General features: G+C 37.3%; 1 protein-coding gene across 1 annotated transcript in view; it reads right to left on the bottom strand.

Annotated features, from left to right (window-relative positions):
• Positions 1–15,620, bottom strand: part of LOC135079478 (limbic system-associated membrane protein-like) — a 95,368-nt gene that overhangs the window by 70,579 nt on the left and 9,169 nt on the right. The window contains exon 2 of the mRNA XM_063974136.1: positions 2,064–2,244. Within this exon, the coding sequence (XP_063830206.1) occupies positions 2,064–2,100 (37 nt within the window). The 5' untranslated portion in view covers positions 2,101–2,244. The remainder of the gene's footprint in view (positions 1–2,063; positions 2,245–15,620) is intronic.

Below are 15,620 nucleotides of genomic sequence, written 5' to 3'. Positions count from 1 at the left end.
TATGTGTATTGTACTCAAATTACAACCCCATTACGTTCCCGATAGGATCTTCAAGGATCAATTACTAGGAATTATTGGGTTTTATGAGGACAGGGGCTTATTCGCGTCTTTAGCTTAGATGCTAATGTATTGTTTAACAGTTTACTAAGTAATTGTTATCAATTTCAAACTAAGCTTGATAAGCAAGACAATCTCCCATTATAATTATCAAATTACGATAGTACAATAATAGAATATCTTCTAATTATTATATTACTAGTTCGCTTGAAACGTGTGAAAGATATAGTTCTGCGAAGGTCTTATGCCAAGATACCGGGGATGACCCGACATGTGAACTTCACAAACTCACACCATAAGGCTGTCGATCAAATTGTATTCTGATACTCGTCTATTACTTTACATGTCAAGGTATCGAAATTAACTTAATACTTCTCATTCATATAATATTAATATTCGTATTTTGTATTTATTTGCATCTAATGTTTTGTATTCTAACATAGACACACACTTTATAATAAAATACACATTTAATGTCACCTGAAGGCTAGAGGTTAACAGCACCTTGCGTGTTAAAAATAATAAAATCTTTTAAAGTTCATATATTTCTAACATGAACAAATTCAAAATACAATTGTAATTTATAATGACTTGTGTAATTTTTTGTTCTTGCAAAAGTTTAAACGTTACTTAATTGAATAGTTAACTAACTAATTAGAATAATTTCATGGCGTCGACGATCTCATAAATCTAATAGTCGAATGGTAAGACTCCACTAAGTAAAATGTCTGTTGGAACAATTACAATTCCAGCTGGAACGCCCGAGTCCAGGATTAAGGGAATAGTTTCAGCTGATTAATATTGAAGCACTCAGGATTTGAGGAGTGGATACGAAAATGAGAGATGTTGAGTGAGCTCACTCCTAAAAAAAATTAATGACATTAGCTGGTTTTCTATACCTATTAATCAATCCTAATCCAAATTCGTCCGCCAACTGTCAAATATAGACCAATGACAGGTCGCGATACCAACGCGATCTGCACGCGTTGGTTTGGCTGAAGCTTAAGGCCTCAGCCTCGAGTTTAGCGGGCAGCGGGGCGGGAGCGGCGGCGGCGCGGGAGCGGGGCGGGTAACGCAGACCCGTTCTCGAAACAAGCGGGCAGCTCGCGTGGCGCTTTAGCGGCGAAGTGTTGTGTTCGGGGTTGTGTTGTCGAGATATTTGTTTTTATTCGCAAACGAAATGTCTGAACAACGGCGACTTATTTCGATTCAAAATTTATTCCTAACGTTCGATTTATTGTGGGCAAAAGAAGGAGTGCACTGCCTGCTCGTTGCCCGCTCCCGCGCCGCTGCCCGCTCGTTGCCCGCTCCCGCGCCGCTGTTTTCGAGAACCGGTCTATTTGATTTTACGCATAAGATCCTGCCGCTCCCGCGCCGCCGCCGCTCCCGCCCCGCTGCCCGTTAAACTCGAGGCTGAGGCCTATGATGTTCCTTAACCGTTTGAGCAGAGTGACGAATAGGGAGATCAGGCCAAATCGTTTATTTGCCTCTGCCAACATAAGTATTGGGGAAATAAAAAGGTCGTGTTCCTACAGTGGACATTTCAAACAAAGTAAGTCTACTGAATCTAGTTCTTGTATCTAGTGGAAATAGTTCTCCACTGGCCGTGGTCGCGGTGATTTAAAGCGAAGCTAAGTACCCTGAGCGAGAAATGTATTTTAAGCACTTACAATAAATTAAGAAAGGATCACACTGTGGAAAAATATTTTTAATGATCTTTGAGCTGTCCGGTGAATTTAAATGATTTATTAAAATGTTATCTATAGGTATTATAGAGCAAAAGGTATTCAAACATTATGTATATGCCCATACTTACACTGCCCAAGAAAAGTTCCCTAATCATATCTATGATAAAATATTTAATATTGTTATCTTGTCGTCATCGTCATTTTCCTTCAGCTCAGTAAGTAATGGACAAAAGTAGCACGTAGAAAATCAGTCACGAAAAGCTGTACAGTTACAAACAAAATTCGTAATGTTATCACAAAACAAAAGCTACCACTTACCGAAGCGAGCGAAGCACAGCAACGCGGCGAGAAGCATCGCGATTGTCTTTTTCACATCATTATTTGTAACACACTCTCGCAACTTCCCATTATCCGTTGTGTTCAGTCAATTCGCCATGCCACTTTTGATTGTCACTGTACACTGTGATCCGTTCCTTTGTCTCGATGGATTTAGTTTTATCTGAGGACAAAAGGAATACATAATGTGGATTACATGTGTGTTTAAAATCTTAAGATACATCACAGGACCATTAACTATCTAGATGGGTTTTTTAGTAGGAATTACCATAGAGATATTGCCAACTAATGCGCTAAGTACGAAACTCAGTGTCGCAGTAGAAATTCACACACACACAAAGAAATCAAAATATGAATATGTGCTCATTATCCACTGCGGTATCAGTAATCAACGTTCGAATAATCTTTAGTACTACGCAAGCAATATTACATTATGACGTCGCTGCTGTCATCATTGCTGTCACGAGCAATGTGTTCTGTTTTTGGGCATATTGCTGCAACACCGGCCTTGCCCCCTTGTCACATCTCCGTTTAGTTCTGTGATCTGTGGGAATGACCCTCTATGAATGTATTTTCATTTCGCGTACTTAATTGTTTTGTTTATCTGCCTAAACTGAATCCCTAATCAGCTCATTAATACAATTGGTATAGCGCTTTACTGAGTAAGTGCTGGTAGGGCCTATGGTGGTAAAGTGGTGCGGAGGTTGTGATTTTGTTACGTCAAACGTTAGCAAGATTTCAGACATCTTCAGACATGTATGCTGTGACTGTTCTGTTACATATCAACTCCCTCACCGCTCCACTACTGAAAGAAGGTGCTCAGTTAAGCGTCCTACTTGTACAGTCAGCGTCAAATAGTTCGTGACTCCCAAAGTAGTCAAAAAGTTGTCACTTGGAATAAGGGTGTTGTCAACTTTTTGGCCACTTTGGGTGACACGAATTATTAGACGCTGTCTGTATTAACAATTAAAATTAATTCAACTGTCTACTTAGTTCAACTCGAAAAATACCGCTACTTAAGCTTCGAAATATACCACCACTTACACAACATCCAAGATTTCACAGCGTTTATTACGTATTCATTACATCATGTTTATCTGTTTACCGTTAAGAAGTGCCGACCTGAACGAAATTTGAGTCAAATCACGGAGGAAAAATTCCATGGCAATCATAAAAGGCGGTAAATATGGCAGGTGGGAAAATTCTACCCAGATTTTCCTCAACGTGGGAAATATTTTCCCGAAAAGAGATTATTCAACGCAATCAACTGAAAATAAAATGCATTGAAAGTCTTTGAATGTTATGCTTGTTTTGATGTGGTTATGTAACATGTTTATTTAATAGGGTTCGGTGCACATGTTGAATGACAACCTTAAAAAGTCATATTATTGTGAATTTGTAAAAGGTATCAAATGAAAAGCTAATAATAAAGATTTCAAAAGAAAATTACGTATTTGCAAAGTTATAAAATGTGCGATAAAAGATTCTTCCTAACCTTCGAAGCCATTCAAAGTAAAATTTGGAAAATGTTTGCGAATACAGGCTTGTTTGCAATGTTTATAGGTAAACTTTCATGTTTTTCAGTAAAGGTAAGGATACCTTAGAAATAAGTAAAAGCTTGAATTTCATTTTTTATTCATGTTTAGAATTTTTGTAGCTTGATGACGCTATTAAGAGTATTAGAGTGTAACTTGAATTTGCCTGGGTAAACAAACTAGAATAGATTTTAAAACGATTAAGGTTCAAAGTTAAATGTAAATGAAATAACTATAAAACTACTATACTTCTGACTCTTTATATTCTTGACTTATAATAAAATAGCCACAGAGGCTTAGATAGATATAACATGGTAACAAAAACGAGCTAAGTACAAATACAAGTAGACAAAAATAAGATACATGTAAATAAATAAGCTTACATTATAAAGGTATACGAGATAATATTCGTTTGTTTACGTAAAAATTACGTCAGCCAGTCGAGCGGAATATCGACAATATCGATATTATCAAACATCATGACATGTACAGACGACGGCACCATGCTAAACACTGTAGCCTTATTTAGTTGTAATAAGTACGACTTTCCAACAAAAATAAACTGTGCTGGTGACTGTACACGTACTTACATAGAGACTACGTGTGTCAGTTCCATTTTTTGCTGATATAATATTATGCTCTGAATCCGACATATGAGAGACGTTTGACGGGAGGTAAATATTTTCCCACTGAATTCGATGCAAAGTCGGGCTTCTAGAAAATTAAATATTTAGTCTACTCTAGTGAACACGTTTTAGATAGTTAACGATCAAACAGATTTTGCTTAAAAAACAAAATTAAAGCGTAATTTCATAGAGCTAATTTTGTCAATATCAATATCATTACCATATAATTCGGAATGCTTACATTTAGGGTCAAAATAAACGATAAATCTCAAACGTGATATTTCAGTTTAAAAGCAGTCGCCCGCAAGCGAATGACGTCCCATAAGAGCGAGTCGATTTTTCAAGTGTAAAATCATGTTTCATATAATATTTATTATATTCAGTAGGTCGCCATTTTAATAAAAAAGTAGGCACTGAGCTCACATAAAGGTGTATGTTTACTGACCAGTATACATGAAATACTTTAGGACTGATTGATTATAGATTTTCAGTCGTGAATGTTCTTAAGAGATCTTTTGTGCAGCTTTTGAGCTTTTTTGGCAACTTTCCTAAAGCTGACGATCACGGGTAACTTTCAGTTGAAAATTTAAGGTAAAGTTACTATTTTAATTTTTATTTGCATCTAAAATAAAAAGAAGATATTTGTTTTACAGATTGCACAGTGGAAAGGTATTGATAGTATAAAAAGTATTTATAAATTAATTAATGCCTTTCTTATTTTAAAGGTATTCATTGCAAGAACAACAAGCATAGTTAGAAGATTTTCCCATAAATATGTTTCCAACCAATGTAGAGTAAGCATATATTTTTAATTTTTTCTTTGTGGCAAACCTCATTTCGCTTGTGATAACAATGCTATCTGTTTAACACTTTTAATACCATCGTTTAGCATCCTCAACAGTCACTAGGCATCGAGATGAAAAGGAACGATAAACAAACCATAAACGAGAAGGGAAAATGCTACAACGGATCAACTTCCAGCTCTATTTATTCATCGTTAACCGAAGTTAGAGCAACTTATTTCCATTTTCCTTTCACGATAACGATGGAAGTTACATCTGTACATTTAGCGGGAATCGTCTATAAAAATAAACGCAACTTCTTCATAATCCGCGGAAGTGGAGAGGAATTACTTTTAATTATTTTTTGTATTTCTAATCCATTACCCGAAATTCTCATGAAATCTAAAACAAATTGAAAGCACGCGACGTAACGTTAAATCAATTACGATAATTGAGCTTTTATCCGATTCGAGCCAGTTTGAAGGGAAACATCAAAGTGAACTCAGTGGGTTCTCGCTTGGTTTGTTGTGGGTTCATTTCGATTAGACCTGCAATTGAGTAAATAACATCGAGTTAGCAATTTGGCTCTTAAGTCCGTTCCAAATGGATTATCTTCGAGTCCTAGATCCTATAATTCGCTATTTTACTGGTTCGGGAAACTAAACCAACATTAAAGCGTTAAAATCATTCATTACTAGCGGCCACCCGCGACTTCGTACGCGTGGATCCCGTTTTACTCTCTTAAGGGTGGGTTTCGTAAAATCCGTTCTTAGTGAGCACCTACGTTCTAAAAGGAACCCCCATGCAAAATTTAGGACTCCTAGCATTTATAGTTTCTGAGTTTTCGTGACGAGTGAGTGAGTCAGTCAATCAGTGACCTTTCGCTTTTATAAATACAGGGTGTTAGATAAATGAGTATACGAGCCGACACTAACCCATGTTAACACATGCATATAAATGGTATGGTGAAGTCAGAAATTTGATATCATCATTTTAATTTTTTTAATGTTCATACAAAATAAAATTTATAAAATCAGATTTGTATGAAAATTAAAATTACCTAATTAAAATTATGATATCAATTTTCTGACTTCACCATACCATTTATATGCATTTTATGTTAACATGGGCTAGTGTCGGATCATATACCCATTTACCAAACACTCTGTATAGATGTCGTATTCGTATTAAGAATGAGTGTTGATAGAACCGCTTTGCCGCTTCATAACCTATTTACTCTTTACCGTAATAGCAGTATATTCGCGCCAGGAGCGGAGTACTCGCAAACATTAGGGAGAATTTGGTTTCCCGTGCGCATTCTCGCCTTCTATAATCACGTTGTGACGCGGTATCGGGAGCGCCGTAAAACTGAAATGGGTTGATAGACGCGCAACGTAAAGCCGGTGACTGACTTGAGCATTTTGCCGTAACCACAGAATAAGTAATAGTACAGGTACAGAAGGATTACTCCGCAAGACGATTTAAATAAATGCGAGTCTTGCTACGACGCGATACAGTGGAATTCAGCTCGCACAGCACTACGTACCTACAATTTTATTCACCTACAAGTTTTGTCTCTTTCTATCGCGTGCCTCTGAACTCTTCTTACGCTGTTAGGGTTGCTATCTAGTGAAAAAATAATTAATCTACTTATTTGTAATGAGGTACGTATGTATAGAGATGAAACGGATATCCGGTAACTATCCGGTAGGCCGGATATCCTGCCTAAATTTACTATCCGGCCGAATACCGGATAGTAACTCACTATCCGGCCGGATACCGGATATTAAAAAACTACGACAATTTCCCATTAATAAATTGAAATACATTAATCTTTGAGGTAAATATCGATAAAATGGCTTATAATAATGACGGCTTTTTTGTTTTTTTTTTTTTTTTTTTTTTTTTATGCATAACAAGGCAGGTATTTGACCACAATCGCACCTGATGTTAAGTTTTATTTTCATAATAATCGCGGGTATCGATGTCTCTGCATAAGTATCGATGTAGTGACAAAACGCAGTCAAACTAGGCTGCTTATGCGCTCCGTCCTTCGAGTTCGAAGCACCTGTGCGGCGCTAAACTCGTCACGACATGCAAAGAGACAATAGGTCAACTATCCGGCCGCCGGATATCCGGCTATCCGGCCTAGCAGCTGGCCGGATATCCGGTATCCGGTATCCGGCCAAACAACTATCCGTTTCATCTCTAGTAAGTATACATTCATTATGGAAAACCTTGGGAGAGGCCTTTGTCCAGCAGTGGACGTCATTTGGCTGAAACGAACGAACGCATTCTGAGCAGTAATCATAGTAGGTTAGGTTCCTATAGTATCCTAAGAATTATTGATTACCTACATGGCCAAAAACCACGTTACGACAACGCTCTATGCTGGAAACTATAGTAATTCCTTGATTTATGCCCTAGAGCATATTTGGAGCTGGTACACGCTGATATTTGCCCGCATCGGAGTGACGTGCGACACGTGCCAACTGTGAACTGTCACTCGTCAGTACAATTTTGGTTGCCCTACAATGCAGCGGGCACGCAAGTGACAGTGTGACTCAAAACGTTTTGTGGTTTCCAATTTACACCCTTTATTTATAAAATATGAGTACATATAGGTTTACCTGTATCGACAGACGTGTTAATTTCAAATCTGACAACCACTCAACAAACAATTACCGATTATAATAATTATTGTGGAAAAGAATAAATTGATCCAAACGTCATATCAATTTATTATCTAGCCCAAAACACAGTCGCTACTACGACATAATATAATAATAAAAGACAAATATTATACTTTAACATTCATACAGGGTATACGATCTAATTGCTCACATTTTTCTTACCTACAGAAATCAAACTTTTAAATGCAAAATACCAGGTCAAACCACTGTTAAACTGTCTTACTTTTATTCAGCTTTATGCTGTTAATATTGGTTTGGTACAATTTCCATTCATGCCTCAACTCAGTAATTATCTGAACCAGGTCGTGCTGATAGCATGAACAATCAGGTTACTATGTTCAGCACTATAATTAATGAACTCAATTTTGTACGTTGGCATCGAAGGCAGCGTGTTTAGTGTTTACTTTAATCCTTCAAGGCCCGCGAATGTAGACACAATAGATAATCAATTGTTATGACATTAATTAATGCCGTCTGGGACTCAAGCGGTCAATGAAGAGAAATAGATGGCTTCTATGTGCCATCCACATTGTGTTGGTAATCTTGGATACATCATAATATCTTTCTTACCTATCACACACTTGATATTTATATCTTTGTCATCATCATCATTATTTATCAGATCATCAGTCTCCATTATAGGAGGACGATCTTCTAATTTATCAGAGGCAAAATATCTATGGGTTGAGCTCTCTAGAGACAAAGGCTGGGTTGCACCATCTTATTTTAACTTTGACAAACGTCAAAAATCTGTCAAACTCCATACAAAAAACACCGGCTATCGCCAAAGTTACGGTCAAAGTTAGGTGGTGCAACTCAGCCTTAGTTCTTTTTGGTTAAAAGAAGAAGAACAGTCTTAACGCTCACTAGGAAGTTAGTTTCCGTCTCTCTTATCCTGGGCATAAAAACTAGAGATGAAACGGATAGTGGTTTGGCCGGATATTTGATAATATCATTTGATTTTTTTTAATTTTATGTCCTAGGACATAAACAAAGCTAGCCTAGTCGGAAAATTGAGGTAAGCAACAGTTTTTAGTGGGTTCATGTCTACACGAGAATTTTGGTGTACACCAGAAAGTAGGATTTGGGTCCCGGGACGTCTCGAATCTCAAAGTCCTTGGGACTTTGAAAATGTCAAGACTTCCGAAACCCTGCCTAGAAATGTTTTTTATAATTCCTTGTCTTAATTTTTTTATTTTAAAATACAAGTTACAACTGAAAGTTAGTTAAAAAAATATGTAAGTATCGACACTAGGCGAAAAATACAGTTAAATAAATAATTTAAATGAATTTATTAAATGATTTCGATAGCGAAATAGGTGATAGAAACATATGATTAGAAAAAGTGGCCATTGTCCACGGAGTGGATATGTAGGTACTATTTGTGTATCCGGCTATTCACATTATATTTGCCTATTATGACAAAAAGGAGGAGGAAAACAACATGAAATGAGTATTTGTATGCGCAACATATAAACATGACACTTTTATGGGGATTTATACGGTTATATTTTTCTGTATCGGTAATTTTAAAACATTTTAATTAAAGCTGTTGTGAATTTTTGTTCATAATTTGGTATTTACTCCAAAAGCTCAACGTGATGTAAAAATTATTCAGCTAAAAGTGGAAACTTTTAATTGGCTATTAATACGCGCAACCTTTTTTTATCATTTTTACTATAGTTTGGTCATTTACCTCTAGAAGGGTTGTGAAGGGTTTTAGGGTAAAACCTTTGCTCTTTGAATAGACGATGCATGGATAGCCTTTAGAAACCGTTTGTGAAAGCTATTTTTAACTTAGATAGAAATTACTTGCTTTCTTGAATCTCAATTGGTATTTCAACGTGAAAATTAAATAAGCTCGTTCATTTAGGAGAGCTGGCGTGTGGGTTCATCTGTTAAAAATGCTTTGATCTTCGCATGACTGAGTCACGTGGTCTCTCGACCATCTAATTCTGTTGGGGTTTAAATCTAAGCTTTATTTTGTACAATTAGCAATTTGAGGCATCTACTTTGAGTGACTGAACAAAGCGTAGGTAAGTAAGTACGGTCTTTTGATAATAAAATTGTTCGTTATACATCGTAGCATCACAATAAAGAAGACCTTAATGTTATATCAAATGCATTCAGTTCCGTTGAAAGGTTACGGACATAAAGGTCAGATTTGACTGACAAATCACCTAACTAGAGGCTAAATTGGACCTAATTAGCAGTGACATACGTGGAGCTGTGTTGTATAAAGCCTTGTTTTCACTAGTAGACAAATCTCTTGTCACTTGTCGCTTGTCGTGCAAAATTAGGTGAACGTCAGAATGGCGGGTGTATGGTCACAGAAATGAATAATATAAATATGAATTTTTAATACCTGAGGTGTACCTTTATGTACCTTTAGTTATTAATTTTGTACTTCCCTAATACGGGAACAATTTAAATTACAAAATGAGCCGCCAACCTGATATCAGGTTGGCGGGTGTATGCTGAAATTGGAGGAAACAGGTAAGTTATGGTTTTCTTATATTTACCATTATTTAGTACCTCAAATGTACCTCACAAATATATTATGATAAACCAAATGCGACAAATAATTAACGAGAAAATTGATACGAAAAATTTGATGTCCACCATTTTTTTGATGGCCACCATTTATTTTAACAAGTTAGAAAGTTGACACTGACACAGATAATACATACCGTAGTATTTTTTAAGTCTGTTTTTTTATGGCATGCACACTTAATTATGCTACTTTATAATACAAGATGCAAGTAAAAAAATCGAAAAATTTATTTTATTTATTTATCAAGCATATTAAGGCATTCAGAAATAAATATAAGCAGGTAACACTTACAAACAAAAGTTTCAATTAACTGCATTTATAAGCTACTATTACATGATAATGCTTACATGATATTGCATACATACCCGTCAGAAGGATGAGGTATACCCACTAAAAATTCCCTGGTGGTCACTCGCTACAAGTGCTAACTTTGAGATCCCGGACAAAGATCTCTCGCCTACACGGCGACAGTTGGGACGAGAGCAACTGGAAGTACACAGCTTTCCCGTATTCACACTCACCGTCAGCAGTCGGTGGCCTATCTATGCAATGCCTCCCGTGCGGCCTCACGCCCCCGTTAGGCTGGCCATTATCGAGGAAGGAAGATAGGAGGCAATCATACTGTCACCTTCCCTGGAGCGAATTCAAATGCACCCGCACTTGGTTCGTAGTCGCGCTATCGTACCGCAGCTTCTTGCGGCACCTTGTCTTCTCAGATAGAGGTGATTCATTACCACCCAGGTTTTGTTACCGTCCACATAGCTTTGACTATGGTATCCCGCAAGAATATGGTGTGTCGTATGCTCATAGCCACCGCAATACAGGTATGGCTCGAAAGATCCGTGCCCAGTCATGGTGCGATCGCTTGAGCAACCTTAAACTTCAGCACGAGTGCTAATAAGGTTCTGTGACCTAACTTAGCCACGGCGAGGTGGTTTATCAACTACTAGACTACAGCACAGTCTAGCGAGTCTCACGTCAAAGGGCCTCTCTGTCCTCTTAAGGCGGAGCTTTCACCTCGTTCTTCACGCTGCATTAAAGCCGACGATGTAGCCCTGTAGACTTTCTGGGCCTGTTAAGGTCTTAGAAGATGGGCAGCGTTACCCTTCCCTGTGAGGGTGATGCCTTAGCTGGGACAGAATCATGCTTTTGAGGGTGCCAGTATAGACCTCCCGGCCTTTCTCCATAGCCTTCCGACATAGAGTTTTCGGACCTCCAAATTAGGGAAGCAGCCACGAAAAAGCAAGCTGTCTTCCATAGGCATGGCGATGGATTGGATTATTACCGTACGCGCTCACTACTTGGCGCCACTGGTGATTAACAGGACCTTACTCTTAGATATTTGATCTGGGCTTTAGCTTTGATGTGGGCGTCAGGTGAAGGTGTCAGGGATGCCTTTATATATGTGGTCCCTGGCCTGAGGCGACCATAATGCCGTCTGTGGCGCCAAGGCAAGCCGCCTCGCTGTTGGAGGGGAGGCTCTGAAAATTATGAGGATATTCTTGTAATGATGAAACTATCTGTATGACAGATGGTACCTTGAAATGTCCATGCCCTTGAAAAGGTTTCCATTTAGTACCCAGTTGTATTCAATGTTTTACAAGATCGAACTCAAAAAAGACCCATGTGGATCTTCGGACTCGATGCCATGCTGTCAAACCTGGCCGGTAATATTGACAAAGAAAATTTACCGGTTCTATAGGTATTCTTTAGTCAAAAGACGCCTTACATAAGGAAGAATCTTAAGGTATTGAAGTGCCTCCAATATGCAACTATCTGGAAAACGAGGCGGGACGCTGTTATGCCTTGTCGAGCAGGACTATGACTATATGCCTAGAGTGAGAGTTACGCTCAGTAGGAGCTGAACTTTGTTCCCGTGTACAATTACTTATGTGGTAGTTAATAATTTAAACAAATATATTACTCCAACGTAAAAGTTAGTAACTACCACTTACGTGATTTGTAATTAGAAACTTTCCGTTGTATAAGTGAGTAAATGACAAATAATACACTTAGTGATTATTTTTTGATAATTCTTCATGTTTTATAAAATATACCTCATATAAAACTATTATACCAAATTTCATCAATGTATGATAAATAGAACGCGAGCTACACATGTTTAAACCTTCAAACCGCTCTCCTGTAAAATTGGCCGTTTTCAGATACGTTATTATACATAGGGACCGTCTAAGTGTGCATGCCATAAAAAACAGACTTAAAAAATACTAAGGTATGTATTATCTGTGTCAGTGTCAACTTTCCAACAACTTTCTAACTTGTTAAAAGAAATGGTGGCCATCAAAAAAATGGTGGACATCAAATTTTTCGTATCAATTTTCTCGTTAATTATTTGTCGCATTTGGTTTATCATAATATATTTGTGAGGTACATTTGAGGTACTAAATAATGGTAAATATAAGAAAACCATAACTTACCTGTTTCGTCCAATTTCAGCATACACCCGCCAACCTGATATCAGGTTGGCGGCTCATTTTGTAATTTAAATTGTTCCCGTATTAGGGAAGTACAAAATTAATAACTAAAGGTACATAAAGGTACACCTCAGGTATTAAAAATTCATATTTATATCATTCATTTCTGTGACCATACACCCGCCATTCTGACGTTCACAAAAACAGGTAACTTTATTAGGTCCTATAGCTGGTGACCGTAGCAGTGCGACATTCTATGGGGATACACCTCGATATTGCCAGACTTGTTTTTTACCAGTTATTGATTTATCATTGAGTCAATATGAGGTTTCGAAATTTAAATGTGATTGGCGCAGAGAGAGTGAGAGACAGTCGCGATCACACAATCACAGAATTCATTCAAACAATAGGACCGGGTTATGCTCTATGCGTTAAAAGTTTTTAAGGCTATTTTTAACTTAGCTAGCTATTGCATGCTGTCCTTTATTGAATATGTAAATTTAAAGCTACACAACGCCATTCGAGCACTATGAAATTTGGTATGTGCTCAAAAGGCGTTAAGGAATCTGACTCTTTGAGGGCGCGTTTGTGCAATCATGGGCGACGGAAATCGGTGTTTTCAGCTGCCAGTAACTTGTGCACCGCTGATTCAGCAACGGGTTTTCGCGAGCTACCCTGATTCAGCAACGGGTTTTCGCGAGCTACCATTGCGAGTTTTCGCGAGCTACCGCTGCGGGGTTTTCCGAGCTACCGCTTTTATTGGCGAGTGTACTCTGACGTGACTATTTGCGATTTAGTGGATGAGATAAAACAGATTTCGGCTTCCGACTTATTTAAATATGGTGTGCTTGTGCTTATTTCGAGTATTTACTTGGCAAGACTAAAGCTGAGTTGCACTACCTAACTTTAATGGTATTATGGTAACTATGACGATAACCAGCGCATTTTGTATGGAGTTTGATAGATTTTTGACGTTTGTTAAAGTTAAAGTAAGATGGTGCAACCCAGCTTAAGTTATTTTATGTGTAAATATTAGATCTATAGATTATTTAGAATGGCTATTTTTAGTTTTTATTTAGTTTTATGTGACCTTTAAATGAAAGGCTTTCATGTTTGAGCTGAATTTTTGAGAGACTCGGGCAGTACCTACCTAAAAGTAACAAACTTGATTAACCAAATCGCAAGTCTGTTATAGAATTAATCGAAGACTGAAATCAGTAGGTGGAAATATAAATACATTAACAATACGAAAATACATTATACCTTCAAAGTAAAGAGTTATAGAAACAGAAACGTATGTCACAAAAGTATTACGGCTTCGATTTCATCGAATCGCGTATTATGCACGAAGTTTCCTCCTTCATGATACGGAAAAATATTGGAAAAGTTCACCTTTGTATCGAACTTCGTACCTATTTGTTGCGAACAATTCGCTCGTTACGTATTACGATTACGAGTCGATACCACTTGGTGTTGTACTTAACGCCCGATTTACATAATGACGTTAAACTGTTTTATGAGCTTTGGTATGTACAATATATGCGAAAGAAAATTCTTATGGATCGATACTTTTACATCAGACATCATCATACGATGACACATCGAGATAAGTGTGCTTAGGTACCATGAGTTATCTTTAAGTGCGCTCGCTAGCGACTGCGTCAAAAAAATCTATGAAGAATTTAGTTCTAGGAAGTAGCCGCTAGAGGCGCTGTACAATTTGTCATTTATTTAATGCCATTATTTTACGTAGTCGCTAGCGAGCACACCTAACGTAAACTCGTGGTAAGCACAAAGCACTGTATCTCTTGTAATAATAATTTATAATTGATGTGATTCATAGTATAAAACAAAGTCGCTTTCCTGTCTGTTTGTCCCTAGGTATGTTAAGATCTTTAAAACTACCGAACGGATTTTGATGCGGTTTTTTTAATATGTAGAGTGATTCAAGAGGTAGGTTTATAAGTGTACTTAGCACACGTGCGAAGGCAGGGCGGGTCGCTAGTTAAGAATGAAAATGTATACTCAGTTTGATGTAATATCAACTGTAGTGTTGACTAATTCGAACCAAGATACGGTATTAAACTAAACTAAATTACTTAACACCTAAATGGGCCGTGTTTCAAAGCTCACAATATCAATCTTAGGTTTATGTCAGTAACAATAACCTTATGTATTGTCTTGAAATTGAACCTCTGAAGAGGGCTTCAGAGGTTAAATAGGTATTTAACATAATAATTAAGTGTTATTGAAGAGATTGCTACCATGTACCTTAATTTTGAGTTTCCGATATTCGGCACTGATGAGCGCCATGGTCACGGAGTAACTGAGGAAATTTACGGTAGCAATCCCGTCAATAATAAATTATTATGTTAGTGACCATGAAAGTTTAAAACAATATTATTATTTAATAACAAGTCAGTTTCTTCCCAGAGACTTAATAATACTTTTTACCGACTTCAAAAATGAGGATATTCTCGATTCGGTTGGTATGTTTCTTATTATCAAACCACTACTTATTATTCACGACTGTAACGAGGAAGATAAGTTATCTTATCACTTATCACGTAGCAACTTATCCAGCGTTCATGGTACATTAAGTGGTGCAATTTTTCACATTATGCCGTTCCCACTGAGGTCCTAAGTCGCGCCGCACCAGCCTCCATTAATTTCAATTAATCATGTTTCTCGTGAAAGGATAATTCAAGCTACGATATCGCAATATAAACACTTAGTAGGTTTATATAAAATTATAAGTAATTAATTTATACACTTATTGTGAAAAGTTTGTTAATAAATCTTCCAGTAATTTGTAGTTTTGTTCAAAGTGGCCAAAAAGTTGACAACACAACCTCGTGTTGAGAAGTTTTTGCCTACCTACTTTGGATGACACGAACTATTATACTAAGTACCT

Source organism: Ostrinia nubilalis, chromosome 16, assembly GCF_963855985.1.
Source record: "Ostrinia nubilalis chromosome 16, ilOstNubi1.1, whole genome shotgun sequence".
In the NCBI taxonomy this organism is placed as follows: Eukaryota; Metazoa; Arthropoda; class Insecta; order Lepidoptera; family Crambidae; genus Ostrinia; species Ostrinia nubilalis.
The sequence above is the reverse complement of the archived record's forward strand: the minus strand, read 5'-3'. Positions and strand labels throughout refer to the sequence as shown.